Source organism: Pestalotiopsis fici (assembly GCF_000516985.1).
Source record: "Pestalotiopsis fici W106-1 unplaced genomic scaffold PFICI_Scf_4, whole genome shotgun sequence".
In the NCBI taxonomy this organism is placed as follows: Eukaryota; Fungi; Ascomycota; class Sordariomycetes; order Amphisphaeriales; family Sporocadaceae; genus Pestalotiopsis; species Pestalotiopsis fici.
The window spans coordinates 2,775,830-2,793,711 of record NW_006917094.1 but is presented as its reverse complement, the minus strand read 5'-3'; the positions used below and the strand labels follow the sequence as shown (position 1 = coordinate 2,793,711).

At 48.3% G+C, this 17,882-nt stretch overlaps 3 protein-coding genes across 3 annotated transcripts; 2 read left to right on the top strand and 1 right to left on the bottom strand.

The window, feature by feature from the left end:
• Positions 1 to 5,225: 5,225 nt before the first annotated feature.
• Positions 5,226 to 8,503, top strand: PFICI_06856 (uncharacterized protein; the record flags this gene model as incomplete). Its single annotated transcript, XM_007835437.1, has 3 exons — positions 5,226 to 5,439; positions 5,490 to 5,733; positions 5,785 to 8,503. 3 exons carry the CDS (start codon positions 5,226 to 5,228, stop codon positions 8,501 to 8,503), a joined length of 3,177 nt encoding a protein of 1,058 aa, XP_007833628.1.
• A 2,517-nt stretch (positions 8,504 to 11,020) lies between these two features.
• On the top strand, positions 11,021 to 15,040 carry PFICI_06855 (uncharacterized protein; the record flags this gene model as incomplete). The annotated part of the gene is made up of 4 exons (XM_007835436.1): positions 11,021 to 11,136; positions 11,188 to 11,411; positions 11,471 to 11,593; positions 11,655 to 15,040. 4 exons carry the CDS (start codon positions 11,021 to 11,023, stop codon positions 15,038 to 15,040), a joined length of 3,849 nt encoding a protein of 1,282 aa, XP_007833627.1.
• A 401-nt stretch (positions 15,041 to 15,441) lies between these two features.
• Positions 15,442 to 15,958, bottom strand: PFICI_06854 (uncharacterized protein; the record flags this gene model as incomplete). The annotated part of the gene is made up of 2 exons (XM_007835435.1): positions 15,442 to 15,763; positions 15,831 to 15,958. The coding sequence occupies 2 exons, from the start codon at positions 15,956 to 15,958 to the stop codon at positions 15,442 to 15,444; spliced, it is 450 nt and encodes a 149-aa protein (XP_007833626.1).
• Between the last annotated feature and the right edge of the window lie 1,924 nt (positions 15,959 to 17,882).

Here is a 17,882-nt window from a genome sequence, read left to right as displayed (position 1 = left end):
GTGTCATCCTTTGCCTAGAAATGCCATGCTTTTCGGTATTGAAACATGGTTTCTGTAATGCGACCTGACGGACGTCTTGACAACACCGGTCCCGTACCGAGGGGACCGGTCATTGGCCGCACTATTACTGATCCGCAGTTTTTTTTAGCTTCTCCTTGCCATTTGCTGGGAATCCTGGCCGTAGCATCTCAGCTTTTGGTTTAGCTTTGTGCCGGGTGCTGGGGTCGTGGTGTTTTGGGACTCTGGAGTTGCCCATGGAGCCTGTGGGAGCTGACAGTTGGACACGGGCCAGACACCACACAGTCTGGCAGAATGATAGGTAGAGCCCATGATGATGGGCGTCACTGGGCGTTCACTAATTGACCCAGCACGATCCAGCACGTTGCTGCAGGTCGCCGCACTGGGCTCAGGAATTTCCGACTTGGTAAGCTCTACGCAGTAGTGTGTATAGCAGAGCTGGGGTCTAGATTATGGGTTCGCATCAGGAAAACCTTGCCGCTGCGATCAACCACCTGCCATCCATCAACGACCCTGTCGCCAGGCGCTTTGGCTTGGAACTTTCTTTGCACGTGATGACCTCCAAGTAAAATGTCGAAATACTCAAGAGAGGCCAAGAAAGCACGGGCCAATACTTACCACAGAAGCGCATCCCAGGGACCTGGCAGCCGAGTCGATGCGCAGATCGACAACTCGTACGAGTTTGTTCGGTTCGTTTGAGTTCTGGGAATAAGATTCCCATTCATGATTCGTGTTCCCGTCTGCAAAGTGGCGACGGGGTGTTTGAGGGCATTTTAATGCACAGACCATCTCCAGTTATATTGTAGCCAAATTAGCACATTATTACCAAATTCCTGAGAGGAAGAAAAGCTCCCAGAGATGCACAGGGCCACAGGTATGGCGAGTAGCAATTCATCGCGTAAAATATGTCTCCTGCGGCCACTTTGCTTTGCACCGCTTTGATATTTGCATCTATCAAAACTATGATAGCCATGGCGTATTTCATGATCGTCATTCTCTGAGAAGTGAGGTCAAAAACAGTTGCGTCACATAAAAGGGGCAGGCACCCAAGGGGCAGTCTAGGATTGCACGGGATTCGCCGTAATAGCACTTGACTACCGAACCACGCTGCAGAGCAAACGGAAAACATTTGTGATCCGTCTTCCCAGATCCATGGCTTCCGGTCTTCCATGTGCAGTGCAGGGCAAAAGACTGCAAATGCCCGCGCTGCATGAATCTATCCGTCTCAGAGCATCTCCTTGCCTCCACTTCCAGACATTCCCCGGGCTCTTAGCTGCGAATAGCTTCCTGGGGACGGAGGCGGGAGCGTTGCTCCGGTCAATCACCCATCTTGCCCTCTCCAGGCTCTTTGACGAACCTGGAGGAGTCGAGAAATGCTCGGAAGGAGGACAATACTGCTCACAGTTTAGCTGATTGGCGTTCAAGGACCAAAAGGGTAAACGCGCCCGTTGGCGGGCTCAAGATTAGGCTTAGTGGGCTCTATAGCCTGACACAAGGTGTCAGGGCTGCATGCCGATAGTCGCCAGAAGTGGACGCTCCTGTATGCAGCCTGGGCAATTTCATAATCTGGGCCCCATGCACCATACCGGAGCGACGGCCGTGACCACTGACGGCCGTCTCCAAGCAAAAGTTTCGTTTTTTCCAGGTTATTCTAGTGCCGTAGTGTAGGCTATGCCGCATGTAGGATTAGGGGGTTTTGTATGAGCAGTGGGGCCATGTCAACCTATGAAGGCTTATTTTCTATGATGGAAATCTAAACGTTTGCAACAGTGCAAGCTTCATGTCATTATACTAGATACGGACGATCACCAAGACTTGAGCGTCGTCTGAGGAACAGTAGTCATCTTATACTGTGGGCTTCGGTAGGGCCGACGGGCAGTTTCCTCTACCTACTCCGTATACTGTTGACCTGACTCGTAACGCGTAATGCCTTCTGTGATTACGGCGTTGCATTCTCACAGGTGCACTTTGACGCTCATCTCCGAGAGTCCTTCTATGTGCAGAACGAAATGAATACGGCATCTACTCGACTGCCATGATGAAGCATCAGTCTTATACCCGACGTAAAACGATTATAACTTTCTACGGCAGGTAGCCACGTCTGCATACTTACTTATTCTCTGCCGTACACCCACCAATAACCGTCATCATGGAAACTGACCGTTCAACCTCTTACTAATCGGTCTACATGCGACCGCCATGAATAATGAACTTGTATCCTCCTTGTGGTAATCTGTTCCACAATATTATGGAATTGGATCAAGATGAGAAGCTCATCATAAAAATGAACTATTATCATTCTTGTTGCTACTCGAGACAAAAATTTGGTGATTGCGACGACAATGACTACCTCGCACAGTTTCTGGCTTATCGTTGATCATGGCGCTGCTTACAAGTGTCTATGCTCTCATGTTTATAGCAAGGACAAAGGAATGCAATGCCTTATTCTTGTGTTGACGCGATTATCGTTATTGACTGGCCAGAGCCAGTCTACTATATACATAAGAGATATTCATAAACACAATATTCATCATCAATGCATCACATTATCTAACCACGACTAAACTACAACTTCGGAACAGATGGCTTTCTTCATCAGCCAAACGGTTTAATGCGCTCCCAAAGTTAGTGACAATGTCGCCAGAATCAATCACCCCACGAGCGGTGTTGTCATTGGAAAAGGTGCCGGTGTTGCCGCCTAGATATTCGTCCAACATGGAAATGACGGTGATTTCATTAAGCTAATGGTGAAGCTTGCTGCGGGTAAATGGGTCGAAAATAAGGTCCAGAAAGAAATTGAGCCATACTGGAGAAGCTCACATTCGCACAGCATATTGTTGATGTCGTGGACTTGGATCCGAGAACGGATGCCGAGAACGAAGCTACTGGCGGGCAGCCAAAAGCGACTCGGGCCACGGAGTATCTGCCCAACGGAATTTTTGGCGGGGCCATTGACAAGTTAAGAGCACCAAAGCATATGAGATTTCCGCAATAGGTAATATGGTGCGTGTTCCTGTGTTTAACGCGTGTCTGCGTGGCAATGGCGTACCCCCTAAAGGGTCCCAATGTCGAAGCCAAAACTATTCCACCCAATACCGAACACAGTACACTCGTCCACGGGGACATAACAGTCGACAGTATCTGTATCGATGGACTTGAATCTATTCATCTTGAACCCCTTATTCCGAGAATCAAGGTGAATCCACTCCCATCAACATAATTGTTAACTGATCAACAGCTGACTGATCTTGGCGATTTCCGTTACAAGGACTATAAATTTACTCACCCTAACTACGGGAACAAGATGGGCATGTACAAGAATACGTTTCATACTGGCAAGGTAATGTTGACGCTGCTTACAAAAGGCAACGTCCATGTCTCTCTCAGCAGTGACTCAATGCCTTGCGTTTCTCGGACATCAGCGAAACGGTAAAGCAACGCGACTGCATTGGTGTTGAGCACCTGATAGACCCAAATTATGACGCCTCTTTGCAAATGCTAACTGAACAACGCCTGGCGGAGGAACCATCAGATCGTCTAGAGCTGAATGAAATGCTCACCTTGTGTGAGAATGCCGTGGCCAAGGCAAATGCGATTCCAGGACAGACACCTACTGCAACTCACCTCGGAAAGTCGGACGTCATGATTACTGATTTTTCAAAGAAGGTATTAATCAATCTCAAGAACAAGGGCGAGTGAAAACGCCCGAAAGATTTCGCACCGAAGTGCTGCGACCGAGGTGGAAAGTCAACGAGCTCCCCAGCCAAAGAAAGACCCAGGCCATAATGTGATGAAAGAGGTAGTTATAGGGAAGCGGGTCGGTGCTATAGGACGATGCTATGGTAGGGCTCGGCAAGCTTGGCGCACATACGAGCTGTAGGGACCTAGGTTGACAGCAACAATTCAATCCATTCATGTTGTTACCTTTACATGAACTACTAAGTTGACAGTAGTATTGATCTTGATACATGATACTGGAAGCCATTAATCTAACCAAGTAGCGTTGTGTAATGTGGATTCGGAATGGAATGGATGCACCGCTTCCTCGCATACCAAGGCTGCATGTGCTAGAACACCCGAGACATACATGAAAGATCTCTCATCTTGGAAAAGCTTTCTTACACGTTCCTACGCCGTCAGAATGTTGCATAAATTCACGGTAGGCAATTACCAGACGTTTGTTCTTGTCGCCGACCTGGGTGGCTGCTCACAGTGATACGTTGAGAGGCACACGTCTGGCACCTTGGCAGCCTGGGCCAACTTGACTCGCCGTGAGATTCGTAGTGATTACTCCAGTTGAATAATCGGCGTGAAGATTCTGCTCTTTGAAGAGTGCCCAACCTTAGTCCATGTTAGCCTGGGACAAACGCAACTCTTGCAGCATCACGTCCCTCCATCTGGCCGGTCAGCCGTCTTCCTTTTCAAACACACTGCACAGTCGCCAGAACCAGCTGCCAGCAACATTTCCCGGTCAGCCTGGTATCCGCCTCAACGTTCATTGCAATCCATTGACGTTCCAATTCCTGTCTATGGGGTGCTCTTTAGCCTCTTCGAATCTTTCCGTCTCCTTTCATTTCTTTGAGTTCTTGCCCGAAATCAGCGTTCTTCCTGCTCAAGTCAAGACTTCTCGCTTCAGTGTTGGGAAATCACGACTGATTGCAATCGCCGCCCTCAGGTTTTGCCCCGACAGTCGGTTGAGCTTGAAGAGGGTTAGACCAAAATCAACTCATCTTCTGCAGCATCGCAACCTTTCCTGCCCAACCGTGCAAGTCTTGCACTAGACAAATAGTAGGCGCGACACAGGCAGCCTCATTGGCAAGCATCTTTTTTTTTACTCTTTGCTCGCCGACTTTTCCCTCTTCTCACTTCCTTCCAGTCTCTCCCTTTACACCTTTGCGCAAAACTCTTTGTACTAGTTTGGCCGTCAACTTTGTCGTCATTCTTTGCAACCCGTCTTTTCATTACAGTCGTTCACAAACCTTTTCCCTGTCCTCATGTAAGTATACTATAAACCTTCATTCTTTGTTTTCGATTTTCATTTCCCGTTTCTTCCGCCTTATTCTCCTCGACAATTTTCTCGCTCCTTCCTTAGCAGAGAGAGTACTAATTACCCATCGCAACTCAGAATACTTTCCCGTCAATCTCCAGCCGGCGGCTAGGTTCTTCTGGAGCTACTGAGCACTGGAACTTAGCTCCGCTGCAGCAACATGGCGAGCGATGGGGACCGAACGGCCATGGCCCTAGAGGCTATGATGAACGACCTCGGTAATGATCGTCTAGAGGACCTGGCCAAGGACAATAGCCACGCAGGAACCCGTCAGTTGCGATGCTCTATGCAAAGTATGGCCGCACAGGCTGCTCAAGGTCAAAATTCACAGGGTAACCGTGTCCTGACGAATGAGAACGCAAGAGGTTGGAATGGTAAGTTCTCGGCGAATCCTCCCGCAAGTCGTAGACTGACGAAAATCCAGTCGCCGTTGAGTCTGGCGCTTTTCAAGATGGCGATGCACGAGAGGTCGACGGCCTTGATACCATTGCTAACGGTCGTCTACACGCCATGAATAGGGCCAATCAAGGAGGTGGCTGGCATACTGGACAGCGAGACGGCAATGCTCGCTTCGGCCAACACTCTGGCGATCCCATCAACTCCTCATGGGAAGAGATGAAGACTAGAAGAAATGCTTCAAACATGCCCGTCTCAACCTATGATCCCAAGTAAGTTTCTATCAACCTTGGTTGTGACAGATCGGAACTAATTTGAACAAGCTGCCCGAGTAGGCCCCTGTCCACCACGCCCAGATACCAGACGACCGTTCAGACTCCAAGTCGAGCCGAGATCCGTACCCCGAGGCCTACGCCTACACCTCCACCCAACAATGCTACTAATGGATGGAATGCCTTCAGAGCACAGCAGACGTCAAGGCCAGGAAGCTCTCAGGATACGAGCCTCCATTCAACAGTCAGGAGTACTGCGGTGAATGTGGCTAGCGGTGCAAAAGCACAAGAAGCAACTCCTGAGTCGAACAAATCAACCACTCAAGTGGTCGACCACCATCGTAGTGAAAGCATTGGTGTCTCGATGGAAAGATCAGCTCACAATTCGTCCCCGGCAGTCCTGCCGCACATGCGAGGTCCACCAGCCAGTCATCAAGGCAACTCATCTACAAAAAGTACGGCTACTACGACAGTTACTTCTCTACCGGGCAGAATAGTTTCGCAGCAAGTCAACCCTTTGATTTCGGCGCAACTCAAATCCATCAATTCGACGATGAAGCGCCCTCCACAATCGATCAACGGTGATGGAAAGGCAAGACAGGTCCATAACACAACAGGTCGAATTACCCAAGGTGTCAGTATATCCACGATTTCACAGAGCTCTGTTTCTCCTAAAGTCGGTTCGGCGCTTCTGCCCCATCAACGAATGACATCACAGGCAGCCAATGCACCAAAGGCTATTGTCCAACCGCAACTCAACATTCTGTACGATAAGAAGATCAAAGCTTGCAGAGCAATCACGCCTGGTAACATCGAGACAGTGACCGGCCGGATGTACTTTTACCAGCACCCTAGACGACATCTGATCATCTGGGAAATCAAATGGTCTGATGGTTGGGTCGAACGTGAAGATATCCGCTGCTTCATCGACCTCTTCCGCAAAAGCCCCAGCCGAATGATTGTGCGGCGGTCTGGTGGCTCCCAGGCCGGTATCCGAACTACAATAGTTACTGTTGAAGAAGAGCCTCCTGCGCCTCTGACCGCTACAGTAGAGTTCGAAAAAAAGATGAAAGACTTGAAGTCGAACATCTCAGGTTCTTCGGAACCTTTTTATCCTTACACATTTGAGAAGCACGACCCAATTGAGGATGATCGAGTTGATCCATTGACTCTGCTGCCTCTTCCGACTGAATCTGTGAATGGACACACTCAACGTACCAGATCCCCTGGACGTGAGAGTTCCCCTCAACGCAAGGTTTCTGCAGTACCCAAGGCTCCCGAAGCACGGGCGCAGCACTCCGCACCAGCGATCAGCAAAGGAAAGGCACCTGCTACCTCCCTCATAGGCTCTCATACTACCTCGTCATCAAAACCACTCCAGACCTCTGTTCCGATGTTAGATCTCCATTTCGATGCACTCCACGAGCTGTCTCAGGGCCTCGGACAGGGATTGAATGGCAAGACAAGCCAGTCTGTCCAAACTGTGAGAGCAGATTCCGAGGCTATGACCAAAGGGTCTATTTCGGATAGAGAGGTAGCAAAGGTCTTGCAAGACTCGGGGGCAAATGGATCTAACGGAGTGCTTCTTCAGCTTTCTGAAGAAGATGACAAGGAAAATATTGGATCCATCAACCGTGGCCCCTTCCAAGAAACTTCAAGTGAAACTATCAAGATTCAACTCGAAACTAGCAGTGAGCAGCTCGAGAAAGAACTTGCTGCGCCTACTATGGGAGCCACAAGACAATGTGATGAGAATCTCGCCGAGACTCAGGTCGCTCACCAGCAGCCAACCCACGGGAGGCGCACTACGGGTACCGAAGCGATGGCATCATTCGACCTGATCGACACCAGTCCCTTTACAGTTGAAGCTCAGCCTTCTTCGTATACCATGGCACTTGAAGAAATCGCCAAGCATCAGGATTCGAGCCGGATGCCCGAGACTGACAGCTTCAATTCCGGTCATCCTCGGTCACGGATCAAAGAGGAGTCCCCAGAGTCCCCAGATCCTGCCGTCAAGGCCGAGTCAGATACCACAGATGACCGATTACAATCCATCGAGTCCGAGGTGAGCCGGGATGTACCTAGCTCACAAATTCCATCCAAAAACTTGATCAACGCAACTGTCCTTGCCAACGTGCCCCTTGGAATAGGTTTGAGTAAACCATCTCTCATCATTCTGTCAGCCTTGAATCGTGCAGACTATGAAGAGCTTTCAAAGAACTTTGATGAGAGCCTCTATTGGCTACAACAAACCGGCATGTACAGCTCTGGCTCGCTCAATGAGTTCGCTGCAGTACATGAGACTCTAAAGCACCTTGGCAGACGCACCCAATTCAAGATGCTTAATAACGAGGATCGCATCAAGGTTGCAGCTGTGGTGTACTACAACCTCAAAAAGCTCAAGGTCGGCGGGGTGGCGAGGTACAACGCAAAGTCTTTAACTGCGTTGCGTCGCCTTGCCCATCCTTGCCCTCCGGCCATTACCTTGGTCAATTACATTTTGGTGTCGTCACCCGGAAGACGTCCTATACGTCAGACAGGACCAATCCCGGCGGCCCCAGTGTTACGATCATCAAGCAGAGACCGAAGCCGCTCTCCTAATTCATCTGAGGCTGCATGTCAGTCATCCTCAAAGCAAACATCTTCATCGACGGCAGCCCAGTCAGCCCGCTCTGCAGAACCGGTCGCAAGAACCGCACAAGTAGACCGACCTGTGCCTGCCCATCTTCGAAGTATGGGCCATGGACCTCATCAATCCTTGTATCATTAAACTCCAATTCTTACAATTATGATAGACCTTTAGCTCTGCCCCGTGCGAGCACATGATTTCGGTTTATGAAGGCCAGGTTGCAAACAGTACAACCAACCTCACAACAAATTCGGCCAACAAACCGATTTCGAAGCTGATATGTTTTCCTAAACTATGGTTGTCTAGTTGTTTGTTCGGTTGTTTATGAAAGTTGGACGGTTCTAGTCCCAAAGGCTACATCAGAAATCTTCTATTCATTTGGAACGAGGAGAGAAGAGGGGGAAAAAGGCATGTAGGAGTATGGAGAGAGCGCGTGAGACTGGCTTGTGAAAAGTTTTGGCACAATATCCACTGCCTAGGACAAGACCTGTAAGGCGATGTCGCTCGGGAATGTCACTTTTCATGCGCATTAGGACCATATCTTCTAGGTTTTGATAGGTTTGAGACACTTCAGAATAATATAAAAAACAGATTGCCGAATTTCTGTCACTTTTGAGCTACAATGTGTATGCGTAGAGGACAATACACCACATTGATTATCTGCATAGGTGACTGTGCATTAGATTTCTGATTGCCATTAGTCAGAAGTGGATTGCCCTGATCAAAGTTGGAGATACAAGGACATAACAGGAAAACTGATCATCAGCATTATACACTACTGTCGCATACCATAAACGAATAGGCGCTGGTTAATTCCCCAAGCGGTAAGATGTATTGCTTCCACATGTGTTTTTTTTTTTTAAAAAAAATAAAAAAATCAAGCCCGTAATAATATTGTCGAACTCTATGATCTTTCTACTCCAGATTTGCACTGGCGCTTTTCCAGGGCGCTGAACTTTGTACAAGGGCCCGCATCTTGGCCAATGCGTAGGCCAAAAAGAGTTGCTCAATATCGACGTGGGTGTCTACTTATCAACCTTTGCCTGCAAAGAGTCGGAAGCATGATAGTCATTGATCATTTGCTGCGGCTTGTGGAAAGATAATTGTGATTTAATAGTATATGAGTTGTCGAGCTACCACTAAACGATGCTGCTCCTCTGCGAAAGACGTCTTATTGCTGTGATCTTGTTGATCGGGCGGCTGCGCGTGCGAATCAATAACACCTTGGTCCGAATTCGAGGAGACCAAGGCCAAAAAAAAAAGATGATTGTACAAGAATGGGTATATGCGATGAGGGGGTTATATTGGTATTCTGATGCAAGGCTCCTCCGTTTCAAGTTGTGATTATTACACGTCTTCCAGCACTCGGTAATGTTCTGTTCCCGGCCTTGTCCCCGAATGTGCCACGGCATGCATTGTTTCGACTCGTATTAGACTCGTGAACTCGACTCGAACGAGGTTGAAGCCGCTGGAAACTTGTGTTGTTTGCCGTGTCTGATATGGGTAGGTATCTAGCCATGCTTGATTTCAGAGGACTGGACCAATATGGTGGGGATGCTTGGCTGAAATGGTGAGCACATACCGGTAGTCTCCTGGTGTTGGTGTTGCCGTCGGCGTTCAGCAAGGAACTTGTACAAGGGAATGATGGTGCCGGGAAGGGCCAAGGATAGACCGACGAGTGCGACGGTGGCTTCTGTCGATATGTGCGGCATATTCGATGAGCAATCGAGTGAATAGTTCAGCGATGTGCAGGTATTCTGCGCCCTTTATTATTGCTTGAGCATAATTGTATTGGTCCCATCTTCTCGTCATCGCAAGAAGTCTTATCAGGGGATAGATAGGTATATATCGTGCCTCTACAAGAGGCATTGTATACTCTGCCTTTGCATCACCTCGGTGGCTCTTAGCAAGGATTTGGCAAGCGTAGGCACATGGGTCGCAGACATATGGTCTTGCCTGCACGGGAGCACTGTTGAAAAAGAAAAGAGCTTCGTTGGGCAATAATGGGTTTTCTGGTTTTGGAGCGAGCAAATGGTAGACGCTGTCAGCCCTCGATAGCTGGGCTAGGCTCTTTCCGGACAGCAGATGGCGTTCCATAACGGTTTTCTGGTTTTGTAGGTGTCCAATAAGAATCATCACTCGGATTTCAAGGATCTTTGCAAGTGAGAAGCTTCAGGCTGTGGCCGGTGTGGTTGTACAAGGCCTGCATATTCTGGTTCTGAAATCATCGAATCAAACTCATCGCTGTACTGCCAAATGTCCCCACATGATGGTGATGCAAAGAGAAGCCATGGTTGGTGTATATCTGAAATACGCATGGCCTGCATATTTTGGTTTCGACATGATCCAATGAGACTCGCAGCTGGGTGTTCTTTGCCCGGGCGGAGTAGACACCTCCAGCATGGCTGCAGATACATCAGGCTGCGTTGCTTTACATAAAGGTCTTACAGCCCGCCCATCTTTTTTTTGACGTGCAAACTTTGTCGCAATCACCAATAATGATTATTTTGGTCGTCATTCGCTGGCCCGTCACATTCATTTCCGAGCCTCCCACTCTTCTATGATCACTGTGTTCACTGAACACTTAATGTGTCGTCTAACCAGAGGCGCACCATTTGATTTCTGTTCGAAATACCACAACAGGGCTGTGGCGGCGCAATGTCCAAGAAATGGGAGCCTCACAAGGAGGAAATCTTGCGCCTCTACATAGTCGAGAACCTGAGGCTCGACAAAGTGATGGACCACATGTTAGAAACGCATAAGTTCGATCAGAAGTGCGCGCATTCCATCTCTTGGCGGGTGTTATTATGCTAAAGACTGTGTAGGAAATCACAATATGAATACAGACTCAAATTATGGGGCGCCCGCAAAAATGTCAAGAAGGAAGTGCTGGAATATCTCACACACCAGGATCGCAAAAAACGGAAACTGCAAGGCCACAATTCCGGCGCTTACGTTGTCGATGGGATACTGCTTTCAGAGGCTCGTTTCAATCGAGCGCGGCAGAGACATGATCCCGGCCTATCTTTGGCCAGAAAGTATGGCAGAGGTGTGTGAACCATACAATGACAACGTCGTTTACAAGAATGTGGCTCATGTGTTTCGCAGCTCCAAGTCCACGACTTCCGCCGGGCCACATCGTTCGCAGAGCTAGTCCGGGGGCTCCTGAAGTTGTCACTGATTGGCCACAGTCTCTGCCCTGGATTCAATTCGAGAGACGCTTCAATATAGGTACATTAAGCAGCAGCATATTGATACATCAGCGCCCCAAAATACTGACATGATCCGCTAGTCGTGCCGCAGTCGTCCAGATTCATGCAAATTCTGGCTAAGGCTGTACTTGGCTGTGGTCTCATACCTGGAATAGAATTCAACGAGCCATCTGATTTGGCTCGAGCAATTTACGCAGCATCGTACGAATCGCCATCTAATGCAGCAAACCTTGCGCGAATTCTGCCTTCCATCCCAAGCGACTCGCAATCATCAATGGCGTGCATCGGCCTGTCGGAGCCTACCAACGTGGCGACAAAGATATTGAAGGCCTTTCTGTTCCAAGTCTCGAATAAGCTCTACAATCTTGAGGGTGCAGTTTATGATACCCACCATGACCGGGGAAGTCATTTGCTTTTGTTATTCCTTGAACTCAACAATGCATATCCCGTGTTTCTGGGCCAACTCATTGTTTCCACTGATCCTACTTCAGAGGCTATTCTCGAGAGCTTGTACGAGATTGCAGTAGAACATGGTGCAACAGCGTTGGTGTCGAGACTATTGGAGGCTGGCAGAGATGTCAATACGCTCATCCCGATCGCCTCTTACTTCAGGGGTTCCGTTTATCGTGGACGAGCCTATTGCAAAATTAACGAAATTGTGAAACCATCGACAGCCCTTCAGTTTGCAGCTTCAACGTGCAACTTACAATTAGCTAAGATCTTGATTGGTGCCGGCGCAGAAACAAATTTGGGAACGCCCACGCCCTTGCAATGCCTGTGCCTGTCCAAAAAAACCAATCATCCGGATGTGTTATATTTCGCTGATCTTCTCCTTCGCAATGGCGCGCGAGTGGACGCACGGGCAGAAGATTCGATCACTCCTCTTGAAGGGGCAGTCCTCTCGAGGAATATCAGCCTTGTCCGCTTGCTTTTGCAGTGTGGTGCCACTGAATCGCTACAGAAGCCGTGCGGCTATAATGCCATACGTTACAGCTTTCTAGGAATCAAGGAGTATGAACTCCTGCTCCCACACACAACCGATACTAGAGTGCCAAGTTCCCCTTTGCAACTCGCTATTCTAGTAGGAGATAGAAGCATCACAGAAATCTTCATTTCGTCAGTCATGGAACAAGGGCACAGAGTTAAATCACTTGAGCGGGCCTTCATCACTGCCTGCATTACAGGAGATCACGATCTTGCTCAAATCTTTTTGGGCCACCTCGATACTCAACTTCAAGACAATGAGGATCTGGCCAATTCAGCCTTTTTGGCCTCTTCATGGGACAGGGACTGCCGCGTTTCCCAGCTCTTGATGAAGCATGAGGCTGTCCGTAATCAGCTGCATAGTTCCCGTTTCCCAATCTTTCACGCAGCAGCATTTCATGGCAATACTCGCCTTATAATGCTGCTGAAAGATAGCGGATTTGACATCAATCGTGGTTTCAGCCTGATACACGGGATGGGAATAAGGCAGAAAGGCTGGTGTTCAATATCGTCTACTGCTTTGTGTTGGGCTACAAGGATGGGCCACAAGGATGCTATATCGATTATGTTGGATCTCGGGGCTGATGCAGCTGGCACTGATCTCGTCTCTGCAATAGAGACTAAATCAGACAGACTGATCACTCAAGTGCTGAATCGGTGCAAGAACGTTGATGAGCTATGCGATGTGCAACGTGGACTGAATACTTACTCATGCAGTCAGCAACGTGCGCTGGACGTTGCTATTCGGTATCGACACGGACTAAGACTCATTCAAAAACTTGTCAACCATGGCGCCGTCATCCGAGGCCACGAAATCATCGATGCTGTACGCAGCGACGACCAAGAGGTTGTGAATTTCCTACTTCCAGGTTGCGATGTGGTTGGAACCAACCCAAGAGGCGAAACCGTTCTAGAGGCGGCTTGTTGCACAGGGAACCTTGGCATTGTGCAATTTTATTTTTCCCATGGAGGAGTCTACGGCTCCAACGCCTTATTTCTCGCTGTCAACAGGGCAGTCGAGATGCACGACTACCGTGTTATTGAGCACGTAATATCAAACCGGCATCCTGGGCCCATTGACGAATACGAGGCCAGCGCTCTCGCCCTTTCCCTTCGAATGGGTGGTCAAACCCTCATCAATATGCTACTTGACGATGCCTTCAGAGCAAGCACTGCATTGTCAATTTATCTCATTTACAGCACTGTCGCTCGCAAAACGATTGAGTGTATCATCGGGCCCGACGACTACAATGATCCAAGCATTGGTATCGGGCAACACTTTCAAGTCGACCCGATGAGAGATCAACTCTCGCCGTTGCTGGTTGCAGCGTTCATGGAACAAGAAGAAAGTGTGAGAACCATGCTCGATCGCGGATACCTCCCCGACCCTTTCCTTGTCGAGCTGCTGTTTGATTCATCATCATCTCTGAGGGAAGACATTAGAAACAAAATCATGTCAGCTCATGTTTTGCAGATATCGCATGTTTCGGACCAAGAATGGCATCAACGCATGCTCCTACCAGCACTAAGTCATTGTGCGGATCTGGGAATTGTTAAACAGCATTTGGCAAGGCTCGAGTCCCTTGACTTTGAAGTCCGGGGTAGAAGCAAGGCCCTCAGTTTCAGTCCGTTGGATGTTGCGGCCAGGACCGGGAATGCCGACTACGTGAGAACTGTGCTGGAGGAAGGAGCGACTGCTGATTCCCGAAAATGGTTCCAGGCCGCAGAGGCAGTCTACACCGCAGTAGAATTCGGAAATTTAGACATTTTATCACTTCTCATGGAGTATGGGGCTGACATCAACCATCAACCACATGAAGTATTTTCTTGTGCTATGTTGAACGGAAATTTCAAGAATATGGTCTTTCTCCTGGACAGCGGCCTTGACATCAATGCACATATTCAAGTCTTGAGGGACGAATTCACATGCCTGGAGCTCGCAGCGGAAGACGGAATGATTGATGCCGTTGAGCTACTTCTGTTGCGGGGTGTAGTCATCCAAGGACGTGCGAGGATACATTACATCAGGTCTGTGGTCCTTGCCATGGAGAAATGTCATTATTCAACAGCAAAGCTCCTCAAAGAGCGTGGTGGCTGGAATGAAAAGGATGAGGAGATTGCAAGAACGCGGCGCGGTACAAATGATCTCGATTGGTTCATGGACGATGATTCGAGTTTCGAAGAGTGGTTTGGCTGTCCTTTGGAGACAGACACCTCATCATTGATATCCGGTTCCCCTGAGGGGAATACAAGCACAACGAGTTCTTCGCGTACTTTTGAAGCTGCGGACGAGCAGTTAGCCGCTTACGAAATGGATCCCCGCACTGATGACTTGTCCGTGTTGGACATTGACGCGGACTTGATGGATTATGAACAGACTGCTGAAGTACTCGAGTGGCCTTTTGTTTCGTACAATCAGCAGGATGTGGAACTTGACATGATTGTGGAAAAGCTACTTCTCGAGGACGGGGTGATCTTTTGATCTCATCTGAGCCGTACAGAATATTGTAGATATTGTGGCCCAAAGCTTGTCCGCATTGCTTTCGATGATTGTCATGTCAGTCTGGCGTTAAGGGTTACTAAAGGTACGATTGTTTTTACTGTTTGGCTCACATAGCAAGTGTTAACATTGCACTTCGATATACCCATCCTAGTGTTTCATTATACAACCAAACTCGCAATGTTTCTCACTTTCATCATGATTCAACCTCATCTGGTGCGCTAATGTAGATTGGATATAAACATTATATTCTTATATTTAGGGATCTCGTCGAAATCCTCTCATACTGTAATCTTTTTTCTATCGCTAATGGCAAGACATTTTCGAAAATGCACATCATCCAACATCAACCGTCCCAATCGAATCAACTCATTTCCCCCTATTTAAGCAACGTTGCAGTTGAGGACGGAAGCAGTAAAGTTGGCAGGGCCAATGTAGCGCTCATCGCTGACGGCGCCGTGGTTCTCGGTCAAGATCTCGTCGGCGGCGACGGAGTGGCAGTAGGTAATGTTGCTGCGCGAGTTGAAGGCGTACCAGATGGCAAAGTCGAGGCCGCCCTCCTCGGTCCTGGTGGCCGACCAGGTGTAGGCGACGTTGTCGGGGCACGAGCCGGCAGTGACGTTGGGGAGAACGTCGGGGCCCTGGATGAAGGCGCCGCAGTGGCTGGCGGGCAGGCTGGGGTCCGAGGTGACGGTGAAGTTGTAGCTGTGAAGAGCACAAGGTGTTAATGAGTGTTTCTAGTATTGTGATTGTTGAGAAGCAAGAGACTTACGAGCAGTAGGTGCTGTGAGGAATGCAGGAAGCAACAAAGTTGCCAATGGGGTAGTCAAGGGCCTGCTTCTTCTGGAGAGTGGCAGCAGAGGCCGAGGCGGCGAGAGCGACAACAGCGGAGAACTTCATTTTGATGGTTGAGTTTTGAAAGTTGAGAGACGAAAGAGTCGTTTATAAGAGATTGGTAGAGCGAGTGTGTTTGTTGTATTAGTTTGTATAAAGCGATGGTGATGATGAGTAAAAGAAAATCAGGCTGATGAAGAGGGCGGCGGCAATGCCTATATATACAAAACTTCTCGTGTGCTATACGGGTATTTTTTTTTTGCCAATATATTCTAGCAACGGCTGCCCAGCCCCATCGTAACGTTCGTTTACCAGTGCAACGTTCAATTGAGACTATGACCCCCAGAAGAAGGTGTAGATCTTCTCGTATCCGGCCCGCTTGCCCCTTTCAGGACCCAGTAGCCGTCTTGGCTCCAATCAACGTCATTGTTTTTGAGCCAAGGAAAAACATTCATGGTATTTTCTTTAACTCTTTCTCTTTGGGAAAAAAAAAAAAAAGACGGTCTTGCTAGTGAAGCCAATGACACAATTTGCGTGCATCTCATAGACACATGATCGATCCTCTAATTCGCGGTCATAACCGGCGTTGATGAACAACCAAAGCCAATATAGACAGACCGTTTCACCTCTCCCGCCCGTTGCGCATGAGCCGGCGGCTTCCCCGAATCAACTGGCGGCAATTGTCCGCTAAAGGCAGAGTGCCGCAGAGCCGGGCCCCTAGAATACGGTACTTTACTTTGCGCAGATATTGGACAGCGCCCTGTGCCTCATGCACACAGACAGACGACTGCCAAAAGAGATCCAATATTTGAAGGGAGCGAGCGATCAGGTACCGTTGCTTCCTCGTGATAGTGGAACCTCGAATGGATTTGGGGGTTTATAGTGGATACCGGTAAAGTAAGGTTAAGCTTGAGCTTCTACTAGGAGGCCCCGAATTAGAGCCCCGTGGCGAACCCTTCAACCCTTCGCCCCCCTGGCAACAATGGCCGCCTGCTGGACCAACCTCGGACAACCTGCAATCCCTATGCCAAGGACGGTCGAGGATGTCATTTGATCTGTGCAACAAGGCTTCTCGTAAGTGTATCGAGCGAGGGTAACATGCCAAAAGGGCCCAGCAGCGCTCAAGGCGTTACCAAGCTGTGTGGATCTCCATCGCTTGTGGGCTCAGGGGAGGGAGCGCAGACATCACCCAGGACCGATTACCGTCTTGTTGTTATTGTCATAGTAATATATTAGGAGTCTTTGATGTTGGCAGTTGGCAGGCATGGGGGCTGCTGTTATAGTGGACCGTGCTGTCCCTGGAAAACAAAGCTTGTTTGTTTGATGAAAGCCAATTGATGAGATAAAATCCCGCCCGAATAGGATGACGTCGTGGCGATCATCAGGTACCGTACTTCAACAGCAATTTCTCCGCCAGGTAACCCCAGTCGACTGACTGACTGACTGACTGATCCATCATACTGTCATTCACTGCCATTATGCAAATAACACTCACTACATGGTAGCATTTGATCGGTCGGCAAGAACGGATCTCGAAAGAAGAAGAAAATGTTACGGGTGCACCCGATTTTCGGCACCGGATATATAATTAATCCGGTGCCTAAATAGGTTACGATAAAATCTGCGTATAAGAAATAGCTTCCTTTTACTTAAGCTAATTTATAAATTATATTTAGCCATAATTACGTAATTATACGCATTTAATAAGCTTATTATATATAAATTAGCTTTATTTTTGCAATTTTATATAAATTAATAGGGTATTTATAAAGTTTTTAGTATTATTTTTTACCTTTAATAGCGCAATATCCGAAAATCTTAGTAAATACGAAATCGCTTTAAAATTTCCCTTTTTCGATAACCTTTCGCTCCTTCCCCTAATATACGATATTATAAAAGGTTCCGATCCCGAAAATACGGCTTAAGCCTTTTATAATAACGCTTTTAATTATTATAAGGCCGCTAAATAGCCTTTTTAGGATAAAAAAAT